Source organism: Chlamydotis macqueenii, chromosome 4 (assembly GCF_036417535.1).
Source record: "Chlamydotis macqueenii isolate bChlMac1 chromosome 4, bChlMac1.mat, whole genome shotgun sequence".
NCBI lineage: Eukaryota > Metazoa > Chordata > Aves > Otidiformes > Otididae > Chlamydotis > Chlamydotis macqueenii.
Window position 1 is genome coordinate 17,183,253 of NC_141559.1, and position 18,989 is coordinate 17,202,241.

The following is an 18,989-nucleotide window of genomic DNA, read 5'->3' on the forward strand; positions in this document are numbered from 1 at the left end:
TTCATCAGATCGTGCTTCAGCTACACAAAACATAACCATGTAACTCTCCTGATACCACCACAACCATATCAGTATAAAAATGGAGAAAGCACAGAAAATTTAGTCACCACTGCACAAACACGCAGAGTACTTTAAATGCACCAGCCATAGCACTTATTCCCTCTATTGCGAATGCACATTCAATCACAAGAACCCAGTTTTCCACCAAAGCTCTCATTACAAATGTAATTTTATTCAATTTCTTCACTCAAACTGAATTTTCTCATTCCAAATCTTTACTGAAAGAGACAGCAGTTAAATGCTTAGAAAAAACAAGAACTGCTCTAGGAGGCAGCTAGAGAAATGTATGTATCAATACAGATATGGAATGTAAATTTCAACTCATATAGATCACAACATACGAAGAAGATTTTTATGCAATACAGACTTACAAAACAATAACAGTTCTTTTCACAAATATTTTCACAGAGTTCTGCACAGCAATCTTGTAGAAAAGTAGATTGGTGCAACACCAAAATAACTTATTGTTCCTTAGTATAAATTATTTTTCATTTCCTAAAAGAAAGAGGTAATTTAGGATGGTTGGGCAGGATCTGACTGGATTTGGTGATAGCAAAATATAAAAGATATCGTTGCTCTAGGCAGAAAAGGAATACGGCATGTGCTACAGTATTGCAGGGGCCAGTTCTGGGAAAGAAAAAAAAGAAAATCACCTGCAAGTCTAGAGCTTCTGCTGCCGTACAGAGGCTGTGTGTGCAGCAGCAAACACCTGCCTTTTTAGTGCCTTCACAGTCAAGCAGCAGAAGTGTGCTTTGGTACTTGCATCTGTTAAAAAATACCTGCCTCTGTGGGTTTCTAATTTGAGCTTAAAGTCTTCAAAATAGCCTCTCTGATTCTGAGGAACAATCCACATTTTGGTGTGCTTTGAAGGAGATGCCAGGTAGAAACTAGAAGGATTCACACTTGATGTAACACAGACTCCACTCCCGATTTCTCTCTCTTAACTGGACAAAACATACAACTAAAAAGAACTAATTGTCTAGGCCTAGAAACATGCTTGAATAGTAACATTGATGGAAACGATTTTAAAATTACATTAACCATAATTTAAATATTACCATTGATTCCCAGAAACGTCAGTGCTGATGTAGTACAATCATTTGGAAAAGTACGAGACAAAGGGTGGTACAGAGAGCACAGATTAAAATTCCCCAAACATTGTAACTCATTTCCATTATGTTAAATCATATATTCCTCAAGGTTATAGATAAAGCTTCTGTTTCTTCATAATATAGCTAGAATGGGAGTTTTAACCATCTTTACTTTAGGTTTCTTTTACATACAGGGATCAAAATATACTTCTTGTTATGACTAAAAATATAGATTTTTAACTACAGAACCCAGCAGCCATTTTTCTGCTTCTTTGCCCTTCCCCAAAAAAGTCAAGCAAGGTCTACAAAAATAGCAATTAACTTTAAAAAATAGGTTGCTTCTTCCAGCAAAAGTTACATTCAGACGTAATATAGCTATTTATCAGGACCAATGTTGTGGTAAGACACCAAAGGAGGCGCGCTGTGTTTCGTTTCCTTCTGAGAACAGCTGCCCACATCAGTGCTAATCTTGGTCTCTGTGAAGGTCAGTATCTGGTTTGATACTCGTGGTGCCAACGATTGAAATCATTGTAGAAAACCACTATGCTCCCAGATGCCATGCCAGTCATTATACACCTGAGGAAAGCACAAGACCGTTAGTGAATCACCGCACGTTCAGATAGATGAGTCAACACGCCGAAGACTTACATCAATACAGGCATGAGAACCCGAAGCCACAACCACCTTCTACCGAAAACAGCTGGAGCTGAAAGTGCTCCACATATCAGAAAAGTCAGGCTTCAGGGGCTCCAGTCTTGGCCTTTCAAGGACTCCAGCAAGCTGGATTTGAATAAAACTGCCATCTGCACTACCTTTGACACATTTATGGATCACAAAACATACAAAACACCTTGCAACAGTTTGCATGGTCAGCCTGAAACCAATATTGAGAGTTCGACAACAGAACTGTTTACCAGCATCACTGTCCTGCAAGGCCACTTCAGATTTCCTGGGATTATTTCTTGGCTTGCTTGGTTTTGGGGATATTGGAGTGGGATAAAGCCCTGGTGAAGCAGCAAAGTGCAGGAAGGCAAGGAGGAGTGTTCATTTCAGTTTCACCTCCCCCGTTTAAGCACATGATCTACACGAAGGAATTGGATGTGGGCAGAGGATGCCAGATGAAAATGCTAGTGTTTGGGTTTGGAAGCAATCTGAAGGCTTTGATTGTTTTGGAAGTTCCTGAAAGCAATCACTGCGCTTCCCCACTGCGGCACTCCTCCTTTCTAAACTCCTTACCCTTGGCCTACTACTAGAGATCACTTGGAGCTGTTTGAAAAGCCGTGACCCTGACATAGTGCACAACTGCAAGAGCTTCTATATCATCTATTCTACTGTCTTATATAAAAGTTTTTTTGAAAATCAGAAGTATGAGCACATACAAAATTCTGGCATTTCAGGAAAAAAAAGCCTGCCAATTAAAAAAAAAATACTCAGAGTAAAAAGTTATATTTTTTCCTTCATAACAAAGACTAAATATGAAATCATCAAAACATTGCATTTTGACAGTATCACACTATTTCATTTCAGGACCACCATCTTGATTGGTTTTGTATTAGGTTAAAATGTCTTTTTACACACTGTCACTCAAACAGATATATTCATGCATACCAAATAAATTACTCTGAGTAATTATCTGTAATTTCTGAGTGATTACTCAGTAAAATACTCTGCGTAAATCTCTTCTGAGTTTCTGTGTCTTCAAACCCAAAGTGAACAGGTTCCTAACTTGAGCACATGGGTAATTTATAGATGTCCATATTAAATTTCAGTTTGTTGGCATGCAAAGATTATGTTGACTTGCCATTAATCAAAGTTTAAAGATTCTCTAAATGCAATATTTTATACTTTTCAGAGGTATAAAATTGAACAGCTGTAACTCCAGCTTTTGAAATATTTTTAAGAGCAGGGGCTTTTTAATGGAAAACTGTTTTGTCCAAAATGCCTATAATTTCTAATTATGCTTAGAAGTTGTTGTTGAATCTTTGATTGAAGTCCACAGTTTTTGCTGGTTTGGATTTTTCACATTCATTTTCTATAAGTTTTAGAAATGTAGTCCAGGTAAAAATGTTAAAACATTCAGTATGGACTTCAGTAAGTGGAAGATTAAGAGTCTGTGCAATATGCTTTACTGCACAAGGCAGACATTCCTAAGGGATCTAGGAGGCAACTTGCTTGAAAAGTACGCAGGAACTCCATGAAGCAAATACACTAATGGCAAGCTAAAAGTGTACAAATGAAATGGTAAACATGCATCATATAAACAAACATAATAAAAACTCAGATGGACTTTTAAGTACAGCTGCATTGGAAAGTGTAATGTAAAAATGCAGCAAAAATATTAACTGATTGCCTCCAGTAGAAAGACTCTTCAAGGAAAGTCATGCTTTATGTGGAAAAAATAACTTTTCTAGAAATGAAAATTAGTATTTGCTTTAGCAAAATATGGATGTGTAGAGGCAATCTTATTGCACAACTATTCTAACTGTTCTATTTTTAACATAAATATCTGGAATTAGGAATGTGATTTGTATCATAAGTGAATGAAAAAAAGATGAGGAGCACATATGTAACCTTCTACCTTCATGTGACCCACCCTGCACATTGGCACAGGCCAATAACTCAACCTATCTTGAAAGTCTGCCAAAGTAAGATTTCTTGAATGTCTCTTCATTCCCCCAAGAGCTGAAATCCTGAAAAAGATTATCTGCCCTAAATACGACATGTTAGAAGGAAACTTATGCAAGCACAGAATTCTCAGTATAATCACCAGGACCTATGATACACAGAAAATCAAAATCAGAAGAAAAACAAAAATGCAATTTAATTGTAAGTATATATTCTCTGAAATTCTTGTGAAGACCAGACTTTGCTCTAACCTTTGGTCATACGACAGGGCCATGGATCGGATTCCAGCATCACACCCTGGGTAAGCAAAAAGCTGCTTGAGGTCCCACATCTGCCATACCATGACAACTCCATTGTCTCCACCTGTGAGCAGATACTGTCCATCTCGGCTCAGCTGAATTGCCTAAGGGGAAATCACATGGATATTTGTCAGATAAATATGTGTTGCTCTTACTCACCCTCTGTTACTTTCATTAAAAAGTTTCATATTGACAGTTGAATGTCTAGGGAGACTTAAAATCAATACAAGCTTTTGGGAAGCAATATTATTGTTATGTTTTTCTGCTCAGCAATAGAATTAATGTTATTATGCACAAATCTCTTCAACACATTAGATGCCATGAGTTAAGTTTTACCTCACCTGTCATTTACTCCATCTAGATCTAATGGATCTAGATCTAATATGAGGTCAGCTAAAGAAATGTACTCTTCTCATTAGCTAGATTTACAAGATCCAACAGCACTGACATTAAAATAAGTACCTGACATTCCCCTAAGGGTCTTTAGTATGAGCCTAGCAGAAGCTATCCTCCGTTTCTCTCTGGCAGAAGGCTGAATGATAGAGGGAACTGAAATGTTATTCCAATTACTAGAATTAGTTTATACCAGCATTTTTAGATTCCTGCTCTGGATTAATAAGATAGTGATCCACTCCTCTTAATAGAGACTGTGTTTCCTTTCATCATCTATCCTGAAACTGTCTGTGACAAATTCAATGGCTTATACCCGGATTTTGCATCCTTCTAGCTTCAATGAGTACCCCACAGGTCTCATATTGTTAGGTTCTGCATTCATCTCACCCAGTGCCTTCATCACTCTGCATTCCCCACCTCAGAAAACACTGAATAAAACTAGTTCCCAACACCAGCCCCTGGAAGACTCAATTACTGACTTTTCTCACAGCAATACTAAGATCTTACACATCTTTTCAAAATGGGTCTTAGCAATTACTACTACAGTACCTCTGAAGAGTACAAAACTACTTCTGAAAGGAAGATCCTGTCCTGCTGCCATGCAGAAAAGAAACTTAAGTAGTAGGGGATACCAGGCCCGGATTTTATAGCCTCATCCTCTTATCTGGGTAAACTGAAGAGCTTGTAGGGTTTAAAAAAATAAAAACAACCAAAAAGTTGAATGAATTCTGTCATGTGGAATGACATCAGCACAAGCTACCAGCAAGATCAAGACCCTTAAAACTACAGTTTGGACCATTACTCATAACTCCTGTAAGCCCAAACCTTTTCCTATGCTCTCCTCCTGTTTCCAGATGCCTCTTTCCAGTTCTCTTTCTGACTTTTGCTCCCCAGCTTGACTCTGGTTTTTTCCCTTCTCTGCTCTCAACTTTTTTTTTTTTACTCAATACTTGGCACAGCAGCCTATCATCCTCTTCATCTGAGCACATGGAAGGGTGAGAAACAACTTCGATGTTTTTTGCTGGATGATTTGCTGTTATCAAAAGGAAAATAAGAAACTTTGCTACTATGAAGCAGTATTACCTAGCATTAAACTGCAGATTCTACCTAATCCTTCACTCCATTTCTCTTACTTCCAATTCCTATTTTTCCTTCACTTCTTTCTGCCTCTTCTTGTCTTCTCCCAGTCTCTGACAAGTTTCTACATTCTTATCTCTACTCCTCTGTTCCCATTGCTCTTGCAAATATTTTTCATTCTGTCCTTGGTTCTACCCTCAATTCTGTTCTTCTTTCTCCTCTGTTTCCCCATCAGTCCTTTCCCTTCCTCGTTCGGGATCATCTCATCACATTTCTTGCCATGGCATCTTTGTGCACCTCACTGTTGGGGATGATTGGTTGCCAGGGAAAACTGCATCCCTGGGCTACAGATGTCCAGTACAGAATGCAGATGCTAACCATTACCTGCTGAATGCATTTAACCTGAGATTTGTGAATCTAAACTTGGGCAGCTTTTCAACAAAATACACATCCTTCACACCAGGACTAATTGGTGATAAATTTCAGCTCCCTGACTCAAGGCAGAGAGTCACAAAACTTTTCAACAGAACAATGTAAGAATGCAGGATATTCAGAGCAATGGCTTTTAAATTCCGAACACATACGTTCTACAAATAGATTGATCCACTTGAACTAAAACATCGCCACTGGAAGGCAAGGAAATTGCCTCAAGATGATAGTATACAGCAAAATTTCAGTTCCAAGATTTAAATTTAGGAAACAGTAGAAAGAACTGAAGACAGGATCTTGCAAACTTATCTCTCTCTGCCGAAGTCTGCAAGTACTTTGGCACTTGCAACCTCTGCTTATGCAGTTTTTCAATGCGCAAAACTTGTTACATACTGTGATTTTCAATTCCTCAGGAAGAGGAAGTTGGTTTTTTAATACACAGAATTTATAGTGCATGCACCACAAAAATGAGAGAATCTAAAACACAAGAATGTTACATTCATGCAACATTAAAGTGTTTATACAGACTGCTGACAAGCCTAGAAACCAAAATATACAGTGTACATAAGATACTGCTTTGTGAACAGGAATAATTGAAGTCAGACATGTTGCACATCTGTATTTTTTGTATCGCTGTACTCTGTTACTAAGATGCCATATATCTTTTGAGAATCATATGATACATGACACTGACATTAAGATAGAGTTTCTATATTATAAATTTTGAGTGCTCACTGCAACAACTCCCAAGTAAACAGATTTAATCACATTGCTAAAACTTTATTTCACACAATAACTTTAAAATGAATGTAACTGAAATAGAAACATATACTGTAAACAAAATACTATAACACTGTAAAGAATAGATGACAAACCTATTCCAGCTGTGATCTGAATTAAGATGACAACACATACATGTTGTCGTCTTAATTTAGACACAATAAAGCAGAATATGTGGAGGTTTTTTCAAACCATATCTAAGTAGGAAAAATCAAATACTAACCAAGGTTAGAGATGAATATTCAGAGCTGAAGCTTCTCCCCAAAAAACCCAAATGCTCCAAACATAAATTGCTACTGTGATCGTTTCTACCAGCCTACAAAACCATGCTAAGTGCCTCCCAAAGCACAGTCCCAAGGAGCTTGAAAACTCATTTAGAGGGCCTCTTAGGAGAGTATAGTAACTCAGTAAGAAAGGGGTAGAAACAAACTGAGATAAGACTGTGAAAATTATCTAGAACTTGCATGCACTGAGTAGATGATCATGAGATCTAACATACCACACATAATTATTGAAAAAATTATTCATTAGAAGCAAAAATCAGTATGGGGTGGTTTTCTTCTCTATAGCAATGGCAGTCTCCTAAGGGTATTTTCAAATTGCAATGAAGACCATGACAAATAATTATTTGCTACACTTATAAAATTCAGCTGATGAAAATCCATTAACCTTACGGTCATGGTTCACTTGAATTTTATACTTGAGGCTTTTACTGAAGAAATGCTATATTAAAAGGCAAATTAAAGCCATTAATCTTTAACTCTTCCACTACCTGCAAAATGCAGTGGTTTTTGTGATCTTTTGATTAAACAAAATATAGGCTTTGAACCCTTACTAATACCTATGCAATTTTACTAAGTAATTGCCTTGTCATGAAGACAAGATGTTGATTTATTTATTTTTATCGTTTATTAATAAATTTCTCAGCCACTTGCCTATATATGTGTGTATATATATATATATGAGTGAAGGAATGAATGGAAGAAAAAGGTCACCCTGTCAACATTTCAGTTTCATGACAGGCCCTTCAAGATTTAACAAACGAAAGGATGCTTTTACTCCCAAGTACTCCAACTGGTATAGAAGACGACATGAATCAATTTTATTGTTCTGCTTTTCCCCAGTGTAGTTTATCTACAAGTCTGCTAGGTATGAAACTGAAACAACTCTGCAACTAATCTTTCTCACAACATGGGCTTCAGACTCTCAAATAATCCCCAAAGCGCACAATTTCAGCAATGTTCTAAAAGCTGCATTTCTGACTTGTATTTCCTTGGAAAGTCTCAAAACTTTGCACAAATCCCTTCTAACATCTCAGATTTTTGAAAGGCAGTGCTTTGTAAAAAGGCAGAGCTGACACTGTGACAGCCCAGGCTTACAGCAGCAGGAGTCTTGTGGGTACTTCCACATTTCAAAACAGACTCAGGAAAGAAAAATAAATTGGTTCCTCTGGGTGAAACAGCATACAGTCTTTGTTTAGGGTAAAATAACTTTACTTCTCAGAACAAGCAGACTATTTAGAGTTAAGTTATTCATTAAGATATCTAAACATTACATGCTAGATGTACTGCGATACGCCTAAGCTCCGCTGAGCAATACAGCATTTAAAACAAAAACAGGTGGACAGCATTGGTTAGACTTTGAATTTCCCCAGAGCGTCTGAAATTTTTCTAGCAGTTTTCTAGCACAAGAATACAAGAAAAAAATCAGAACGTTGCTCCAAACATCGCTATTGAAAACTGCTAGTTTTGTCAATAACATTCTGAAATACTGGTCCATAAAATTCTGAAATACTGGTCCATAATCACATAGGAAAATACTAACCAGAATGTTACATTACAGATTCAAGACTTATGACCTTTTCCTTCCCTTTTTTATCCTCCTCGACCAGAAACCAATGCAAAGTGTTGTCAGCACAGCCCATGGGTAGGTACTATTCATTTTAAATGCCCCTACTTTAATCACGCCGTTGCCACTTGCCTTCTAACATGACAGAGTGCAGAAGCACTGGGCGAGATGCTGTAGGTTGTTTAAGCGTAAAGCCCAACTGGGACCACTGGGAGAGAAAGAAAACAAAACAAAACAAAATAAAACCCAAACCTCTGTACAGATGTAATTCTGGCCCACAGAGAGCGGAACTTCCATTGCCTGTAGCAACATTCCTAAAGCTGTGGCTACTGACTGAAACACTACAGAAATTGTTTTAGCCAGCAAGGGATTTCTAGATATTTTACAGATTTGCTGGCCTAGCTGACAATATAATCACAAGTGAAAGTGACAGATTATCAACATTATTATTGTAAAAAGAGAAAACACCGTGATATGTACTTGCTTTATGGAAAGAACTGGGATGAAGGGTAGGCTGAAAAATCTCAAAAGCATTTGTACAAGGACAGCCAAAGGTGCAATTTCAGAGAATTGAAGAAAGATTAAAAATTGAAGCAAGAATCTACATTCACTTGGGAAAATGGCTTGGGACAGGAATATAAACATTCCTGCTTCATTTCCTCAGCCTCAAATCCATACTTGTGGCTGCCACAGCATCCAAAGATTGAGCCCTCTCACCCCTACAGACAACACTGTTGCTACGGAAGAGACACCTACACAGAGAGTTATTTCTGCAAATTCCACCACCAATGTATCTGACATTTCAAAAACATAGGGATGCTGAACTAACAGAGTATAGTACAGGATAGAGTTTTAGAAGGTTTGAAGGTTTTAAGTGGAATACACTGAACTACACTGGAGATTTCAGTAGTAATGGAGCATTCTCTGTTCCATGTAAGTTATAAAATGGAAATAATGAAGATTTTTTTTCAAATGTATTGACACACTCTTCCATCTTAAGAATTAATATGAATAGAGTCAAGAGAAGAATAGGTGCAAATATAAAATAATCTATGAAATGAAGACGAGGGTGAAGAGGTATTTTCTTCCTCAAATATCCAGTCCAAATAAAGGAAAAACTTTGGAGAGTTTTCAACTCAAGAGAACATCTTAAATCCCAGCAGCTGAGTTGCTGGGCTCTTCCATTACATTAGGAAAGTCAGCCTTGAGGTGTAGTACTGCTATACGCTTATAACAACAAAAGTCTCCTCTTGCTGATGTTAAACAGTTACACAGTATTTATACAGGGAACGCTTTTTTACTGTTAGGATGACCGAGCACTGGTAGCAGTTGTCCAGAGTGGCTGCAAAATCTCCATCCTTGGAGATATTCAAAAGCCATCTGGAGATAGTTCTGGGCAACTGGCTCTAGGTGGCCCTGCTTGAGCAGGGGGGCTGGACTCAGTCTTCAAAGGTCCCTTCCAACCTCAACCATTCTGTGATTCTGTGCCTCTCAGACCATGACTACTGACAGAGAGACCATAACTTCAGATAATTCAGGTAGCCTGAATGCTGACCCAGCAATGTGATCTCGCTTCATGTCTCTGTTGCATTCTGTAACTTTCTAGCAGAGTGGGTAATTCTTGTTCAGTTTTTCCCTTTCCTTTCCTTCTCATTCAAGGAAAAACTGGGAATATTTTTAATTCAAGGAAAGTATTCTTTTGACATTTCTGCTTCACTGCAGTCTAGCTGGCAGGTTCTGCTCTGCTTCATAGGTACTATTTCATAGGAACTGACAAAAGACCTGCATTTTGTATTACAAAAATAATTTCCATAAAACCATAAGCTTAAAATGCCTCCTGCATAGTTCTGGACTTGCTCCATGTCTCTTGCAGCGAAAGATGTGGAACTTAGCTGCCTGCTCAGCAAATGCCAACGGGCTAAAGAGTTGAAATATAGACATATGCCTCTAAACTTCCTGAAGCTCAGCACAACACATGCTATCTAAAGCTAAGAGGAAGGAATGTAGTCACAGATGGCAAAAAAGGGAAAGCCAACATCCAAAACAGCATGTCCAACAACCTCCTGCCTCCAGACTCAACAGTAAAGAAGTAGCCCAGCTTCTCCTGGTCAGGAATTAGTAAAATTTGTATTCTGCAGTTCAAGGAAATGCCTGTAGGGTATTCCTTACTATATGAACAGTTATTTTAAAATTAAAATCAGTACTATTAGCAGCACATGGTTCCCTTAACTACAATTTTTTTCAGAATGCCGCTATTATGGTCTAGTACCATATATTTCTATGGCCTGCCTATAGAAAGAGTCTCCACACAATGTCAACATCGATAACTATTCCTGATACTGGAACTGACAGTCCTTAGCACACATCTGAGTACACTCACCTTTATCTTGTCATCTGTTTCCATGGTGGCTTGAAGTCTCCCATTCACACTGAATACACAGAAGAGGCCGTTTTCATAATATATGACACAGTGGCCTTCTCTTGAAGCTTGAATAAGTTTTGGTCTCAGGCAGTTTTCGGGACCTTCTAATGTTTCAGGACCTTCTAATGTCCTCAGTAGATCTCCATTCATAGAATGTATGAGACATGGTCCTTCTAATGAGATATAATAAAATCTCTACTGATTTACATGCTCATTTAAAAGCATCACATATCAAATAATAAATAATGACTTTTACTTAGGTAATCACTATTATAATACATTATAATGATTTTTACCATGTTTAAGTGGATAGTCTATGATTTTAAGGGTGCCAGAGAGTAAAATGAACAGCTTATCCCTTAAAAGCTTTGTATTAAGGTATTTTAGAGCACCTGTCAAAACTAGTTAGAGACCTAACAGATTTTATTTTGTGGATATTCCTTTAAAACTGGTAGTAGTTAATTTTGAGAGCACAAAAATAAATGTACTGAATCTTAAAATGAGTTTTCCAAAATACAGAGACACACAGAAGTAAATGTAATGAATTTACATACAAAGGTACTCTAAAAGGGTATATTCTCATACTAATAATTTAACCCACACATGAGCCACTAAATATTTGCTTTTTAATATATTTGGACAAATACTTGATTTGCTTGTAAGCCACAAGTGTTCACTTGCATAAAACAGAAATGCACACAGATGCATATGGTGAGTACACTCAACTTTGAAAAAGTTGGAAAGGCTAAAGCAGAAAGATCCTAATTCTAAGAAATTTCCAGTTTAAAAACAATTGTGGACTGGCAAATAGGAAAATGAGAATATCAATGGAATCAACACCATTCTCTATAATTTGCCTGACAAAAGTAGGTCTTTGAGAACACAAATGGGGCATAGTATAGGCTTGTAGCTAAGCTCAAAGAGCCTAAACAGAATTATGATAAATTTTCGTTGGTAGATTATATATACCCTTAATTAAACAAACACAAAAGCACATTCTCTTTCTCCTGAGACTAATTTTTGCTTCTCTTTCAGAGAAGTTATCTGTAACAAACATTCTTCACCATCCTAGCAATCAAGAGCTGTATCCAGCTATATGCAATTTACATATATGCTATATGCAATTACACTCTGGATAAACAAACAAAAACAAATAGTAATCAGTAGGCTATAATAGAGAAACTGATGCGGTTGCCTCTTCTCATACATGTCAAAATAGTCCTCAGTTTTAAGGGGTTTAAAAAGAATTTTCAAATTCCATAGCAACTAAAAAAAGGCTAGAAATAAAACCACCATAAAGTTAATAAATTCTGCCACCCAAGACTATATTAGTTTTTGCATCAGGATTATAGCTTCATGACCAGAAAGAAATGACAACAGCTACCTTACCTTTGGAACCACTTATTACCAGGCCAAGTTCAGCACAAATGGTAGCACAGGTGATCTCATAGTCATGTCCTGTCAAAATAGCTCGAGGAGTTGCAAAATCACCTTCAATGAAAAAACAATAAAAGCAATCCTTGGTTACAATCTATTTCTAAAATCACTGCTTTCAATCACTGAAGCATCTTCGGTTTCCTTGCTCTTTGAGTTCATGTTCCTTACAAATCACTTCTACGCTACTGTTGCATATGGTTGTTCTGTACTCATCTCTATATAGTACAGCAGCAGTATACTACTGGAATACAGCCTGCGTATTTACTAACACACATTAATATAAAAGTCAGTGCGTCAGAAAACCAAACAGAAGTTGGAGCACACAGATTCACGTTTTCCCCTCCCTCTGTCTCCCTTTTTTTTTTTTTTTTTTTTTTTTCTCCTTTGTGGAGCAAGAGATCTAAGTCTACTACTACCTTTTCCTATAACAGGCATAAGTAAACACAAGTACTGAGAGGAGATACCTACAGTGCCCAAAGATGAAGTAAAACATCCATTGACTGATTTTATTTTAACTTAGTAACAGTGTTGAAACCTCAGCCTGACGTCTAGTTCCTTGTAAGATACGGAGCTTGGACCATAATCAGCAAAATCAAAACACCCAAACCCAACATTAATTACCGCTGCTGCTATTAGACATCTCCCTGCAACAAGAACAAATGAAACTGTATTTTTCTGAGATTCTCCTCTGAATCAAACATATATGGATACCACAAAGACAAATAAATTGTACAATTTGCACGTGCCATTTAAAGGAATAAAAAAAATTTTTCTCCAGGTCAAGATACACAAAGGGTAAGCAAATGCTATAAAGGTCTTTAACTACTTTTATAACTTCACTGTTATATCACTCTTCAAAAGTGACAGCATTTTGTGGAAATTACAACATTATTTTCGTAAAACCATACAATTAGTTCATTCACAGCATTTTACAAAGCATTTAAACTCTAAGGAATGTATCTTGGGCAGTGTTATCATGTAGTTTCAAAAAGGATTAAATGAGTTTTTAAGCAGCAGGGAATAATTTCACTTCACAATAAATGATGATATGTGAGAAGCCAACAAGGCAGCAAAGCAGTGGTAAAATAAAACTTTTTTTACTTCCAAAAGAGGAGGTGGTTTTGCAAAGAGACAGAGCAATAATACAGCCAACTGACTCCTTTGGTTACTAAGCTAGTATAATTCAAATTACATTTAGAGTTGTAACTTTTCAAAACAGAAAACCAGCCTAATGTCATTAGAAGTATAGATCTGGGCTCGCATAAATAAAAGCTGAGCTTACTGCCCGTGTTTTACATTTTCACTCAAACCGTTTGCAGCACTTCCCAGAGTGTCCATGTAGCTGCCACGTTCAAATGGCTTTTTAGAAAAGGTCATAATCTATGACAAAGTATCAAATCAAGAATTCTGACCTTTCAAAATCTGATTTATTCTGCAGTTACTGTTGTAATCTATAATTTATATCCACAATATAAAATCTTGACAAGTAAATAAATCTGTTTCTTCTTAGATAAATACATATACACTAAATATAGATGTGTCATATGTACACACGCACATATGCATGTATGGTATCAGCATTTTAAATCTGAAAATGCTTCAGAGCAACTTGCTGAAGCGTGCCTAATCTATTAATAAATAATCATTAATAGCTATTTTTTTTTTGTTTTGTATAATGTTTGGCAAAATAGACTCAAAGCCAGGAAGCATGGCAGACCGTTCAGAAGCAAAGGAAAAACTCCCAACAAATTAGAAGCATAAGGGTAGACTCAATGACCTCCAGGTACTTCTCAGGCGGCTGATCCTACGAACGCTCACAAACCTTTCAGAGAAAGTTTGCTCTATTGAACTTTCCTCATCTAAACATGGGGCAGGCACCTTAGAAGATTCCTAAATGAACATTGCGTAGACAAGCCAGAAATTGGCAGTTTTTGGGGAAAATGTAACAGCAACCATAACAGTCTTATTATCCAGTAACAATTTAATTTTGTGGACCCAATTCTTTCTCCCTATTGTCCCCAAACCATACAACAGAAGGCAGCTTTGTGCATTTAAAGCTCTTGTTAGTTTGTTTTCTTTTAAATGAGCTGCCTACATTAGCAAAATCCAAGAATTCTGGTTTTATTGCTTTATTTTGCTTTCTTTTGCTTTCAGAAATTGCATTTAACATATACTTGCATAGATCAGCAAGGAATTAATCTAATTATATACTACACATGTGAATGAAACTTTTGAAATCAGAGAAGTTTTAAATGTACAACATTGTAGTGGAGGTAATGAATATAAGATGTTGGAGTTAGAAGGACTTACAAGAAGCAATGTCTGAATGCATTATTAGGAGGTGCAGATAAACAAAATCCTTATAGTAAACTTCATGCTTATAGCCACGTTACCGTAGCCTTTACCTACATTAGGTTGTCAGTAACTATATACATAAAATGTAGGAGATAAGATTTTTAAAACAAAAAGTAGAAACTGAGCATATATATTTATCACAGCCCACAGAAAAGTAAAATTACGTAAGTAACACTCGCAGTCTTTTTAGAATTTGGATTTGACGTCAAACATAATAGAGTATAAATCTACAGGTGGCAGGATCAGTGTTTCATAAATCAGATCAACTGTTTACTAAATCATGTTTGTTCTAACGAAACACTTTAGGGCAAAAAAAAAAAAGAAACAGAAGAAATCTGAATAGTATCTTTAAAGAAATTAGGACTTGAACAAATACTGTAAAAGAGGAGCCCTGTGAAAAGTCAGGCTGACTCCTTTGATAAAATGTAAAGTATTTAGGGGTTTCCAAGCCTCTGATTCTCCAAATAATGGGGTCAACTTAAAAGCTGGTCGTAGAGCAGAACAGATTTCTTTAAAAGCTTTTAAACTGTTATTGCTTCAGAAGATTGTCATGGTTTTCAATAATGCAAAGAGAAAATTTTATTTTGTTGCTGGTTTAAGGGGCACCACTTCAAACTTTTCTAAACTGTTTTAGGGGAACAGGCTTGCAGACCTTTTGAAAAGCTGGGGAAGTGACTTCAAAGGGAAAAGAGTCTTTGTCCGCTAAGCAGGTTTACGACCACTGATGCAAACCCTAACTAAGGACTGAAAAGAATACTCACTGCATCTTTATGGAGATCCTTAAGGAAGATGAACAAGTCAAATGAGATTAAAGATAGTTCAAATCCTAGCAGTAATAGCCAAGACACAACAGTTTTACAGATGTGCTTTTCTCAGCACAGTATATAGTAATATCCTTAGTCTATACCATTGCTAGATTGCTACTTGAAGTTGAATGCTGTAAGAATCTTAATGCCACATTCACATTGCAACATATGTCATCAATGATTTCTTTAAGTCACAGGAGGTATATGTAAAGTTATTTTCCAGTAATGGTCAGAACACTTTACAGTAACCATCCAAATTATTTCAAAAGAACTCTCCTACATTCCAATAAATAATTTCTGCAAAGCTATTTTCCCACAGAAAATAGCATAAAATATCACTCTTCCTTAAGTGACTAAAGTACATTTTAAATCATAAAATTCAAGTTTCAGAAGATAAAAGAAGATCACATCATATCATGTCAGCTGATGGCGATACTTCAGTGAAAAAATGTTAGGCGTTTGGAAAATACGTTTAAAAAGGAACAGCGGGATTATAGCAAAGTCAAAACTTTCTTCTAGTTTAATGACATCCAGAAGAAGATATGCCTAACTGGATAACAAGAAATTGGTTTGCATTGCTGGGTCTTTCTCTGCTATTTTTTCAGCTTTGGTGATGTTACAAAACAAAACAGGATCATGACATTTTAAATCCATCAGTAAATTCCTGGAATGACCACTTTCTATATTTTCAGCACTAAGCTGTAAGAGTGGAGCCAAACACTTCACTCATTTAAAGAAAAATATCTCCCTAAAAAGAAATCAAACTAGAGATCAACTGAAAAAATTATCTCACAATGAAATATGAGATACTCTTCCTACTATTTCTGACTGAGATAATATTATGCAACATATTAAAATATAAAATATTTGAGTATGCTCCTTTTTATGTTTTATGCTGAAAAGACAGTTAATGATGGTAAGTCACAGACAGCCAAACAGTCATTTCTAAATTATCATTCTATCATTGCAGAGGCTATAGGGCACTTTTAAATGGCAAATTAGTTATGTGATTTTATGTCAATATAAAATCAGAATTAAATGAAGCATGAGTTAATCTATCTTTTTACCTACTTCTTGCAAAAACAAATGACTGAGTACTTTCTCAGAAGGATACATCAATCAACCCAAATTATTTATTTAAGAAAAGTGTTCTAAAAATAATTTTACAGATTTTACAATTTTGAAGTTGCTTCATATGTTAAAAATGGGGAAAACAATAAAAGGTTTGAAATCAATTTGAGAAATACACACGTACTTACAGAATACACAACATTTGGACAAAAGTGCTTTCAGCAAAATGTAAGTAAATCAAGAAAACTGATTTGCTGCTAGGCTTCTATGTTGATTATATATCAAGTTTCAGGGTTTAATTACATCAAAGTGATGGCTGTCAAATATTATATAAATTCTGTATATTAACATTATTTATAGATCTCACAGAGCGAACATTTAAATAACATTTTTAACCAACTGGTTAAAAATCCATTTCACTGGCACAGAAAGGCTGGCTCTTTGATGGATGTGAGATCTTACTAAAGCGATACCTAAAACTTCTGTTTGAATAATCTTCCCTTTGTAAATATGCATTTTTATGTAACAATGAAATCTTTTCATGTTAAGTAGGAACTTCATTGTTGTTCAGTTCTTCATATGACACTCCACTAGCATTTCCTCTGATTCCTTTAAACTACTTCCTATCTGTTCAGATTTTTTTTACAACAAAAAGTAAAACCTTATGCCTAGATGCAAGTTCTGTTTTTGCAAAAAATACTTCAGTCTTACATTTTCTGAAAAAGGAACAATATCTTTGAACAAGATATCATTCTATCATGAAGCAAAATCTAAAAGCATAAAAGAAAGAAGATGCTATAGTGCTGTTATGTTTGTCCAGTAAAGAAAAAAATATTGCATTTATCTTGCAAAATTCATTTCAGCAAATACAACACAGGAAAGGCTTACTGTACTCCTTGTCACACTGTGCAATAAGTGACTAACATTTATTCAGTACTAATATGAGATTTTTCATACACATCATGTCAAGAGAACAGCTTCACTATGTTTCCAAAATAAACACAGTAAAGAAAAAGATTTAACAGGCCTTCACGAATTGGATATCATAATCCAGATTTCAAAAGCCAATAACCCTCCAGCCTCTTAATTCCCACACCATGTGCAATGTGAAGCTTTCTGGAACAAGTTCGCCCTTACTGGGGATTCATCTGCTGGAAATCCTGGAAGTCATTCAGCAGGACTCCTCCCACTGAATACAGACTTTTTGAAGCCCCTGGAAAGTATCTGCAGGTGAATATTCAGGGTCAGTATACACTAATATTTTAGTATTACACCATCCTGACTTCATAAACTGCTACTTAAATATCAGCTTTGAAGTTTTAAAACACTGTCATTTTTGTTTGAGAATGTCCTAAAACAGGTCTATGAAGGGGATTTTTTGTTTATGCTAAAAAAAAAAAAAATCTATTTTCTTCTTATTTCTCTCTTGTGGTTTATAGTTATAAGTATTCCATTACCTAGTGAGACCAAGAAAAAAAAAAAAAAACAAAACTCAACAGAAAAGGAAAAAAACCATCAAGCAATTATTTCAGTCAAAAATAGCACCTACTGTGGAATTGTTGTAAGATGAAAGACATCTTAAACATGCTGAAAGTGACCACTAGTTGAAACTTATATAGTATTTCATACCTTCGGCAGAAAACAATCTGAGATAAGAGGTTTCATACAAGAATTCAGCTCAATTTGGCAGGTTTCTTTTTCTTGTTATTAAAATACTATATTAAAATAATTTATTTTAGTTTAAAATAAGAAAAATGTATCACTACAAAATAATACTGTTCCATAACATCATGTAAAAAAAGCCTGTGCTTTAGCTATTTGATTGCTTTTGTGAAGTTAATTTAAAACCAATGCACCAGTAGTGTAGTGCACGAGATAGATGCTTACCACATTTACATATTAGTGTAACTGGGAATACCAAGTTAAGGGAACACCTAAATTAACTGTCTTTTAAAAAGTAACTGTTTTAGAATAGGTATTTTTTCAATGAAGCAGGCCATAATTCTAACTACATATAGCATTCTTGCACTCAGCAGCCTAGTGCTTATCTCAGTGATGCTAGTGTTAATAGAATTTAGATCTACAAACACTTAGAAAATAATTTCCTATCCAAGTCAGGATTATTGTATTGACCAAATAATTTTTACAAGATTTAAGTTGGTAATTTTATTCTAGACTATAAATTATTATACCTTCTGCTTTACTCTGTTCTGTCTTACATGCTATAGACTTTGAACTGAATGGTTATTTTTCCCAGCAACCAAACAAGGTAAATAAATGTGATATATTAGTACAT

General features: G+C 35.8%; 1 protein-coding gene across 2 annotated transcripts in view; it reads right to left on the minus strand.

The window, feature by feature from the left end:
- Positions 1–211: 211 nt before the first annotated feature.
- The window catches only part of LRBA (LPS responsive beige-like anchor protein), a 423,660-nt gene continuing 404,882 nt past the window's right edge, over positions 212–18,989 (minus strand). For both annotated transcript variants that reach the window (XM_086746251.1, XM_086746250.1), the window contains exons 54-57: positions 12,414–12,515; positions 10,983–11,197; positions 4,028–4,179; positions 212–1,727 (exon numbers count right to left, since the gene is read on the minus strand). In XM_086746251.1, the coding sequence (XP_086602377.1) occupies positions 1,637–1,727; positions 4,028–4,179; positions 10,983–11,197; positions 12,414–12,515 (560 nt within the window). In that variant the 3' untranslated portion in view covers positions 212–1,636. The remainder of the gene's footprint in view (positions 1,728–4,027; positions 4,180–10,982; positions 11,198–12,413; positions 12,516–18,989) is intronic.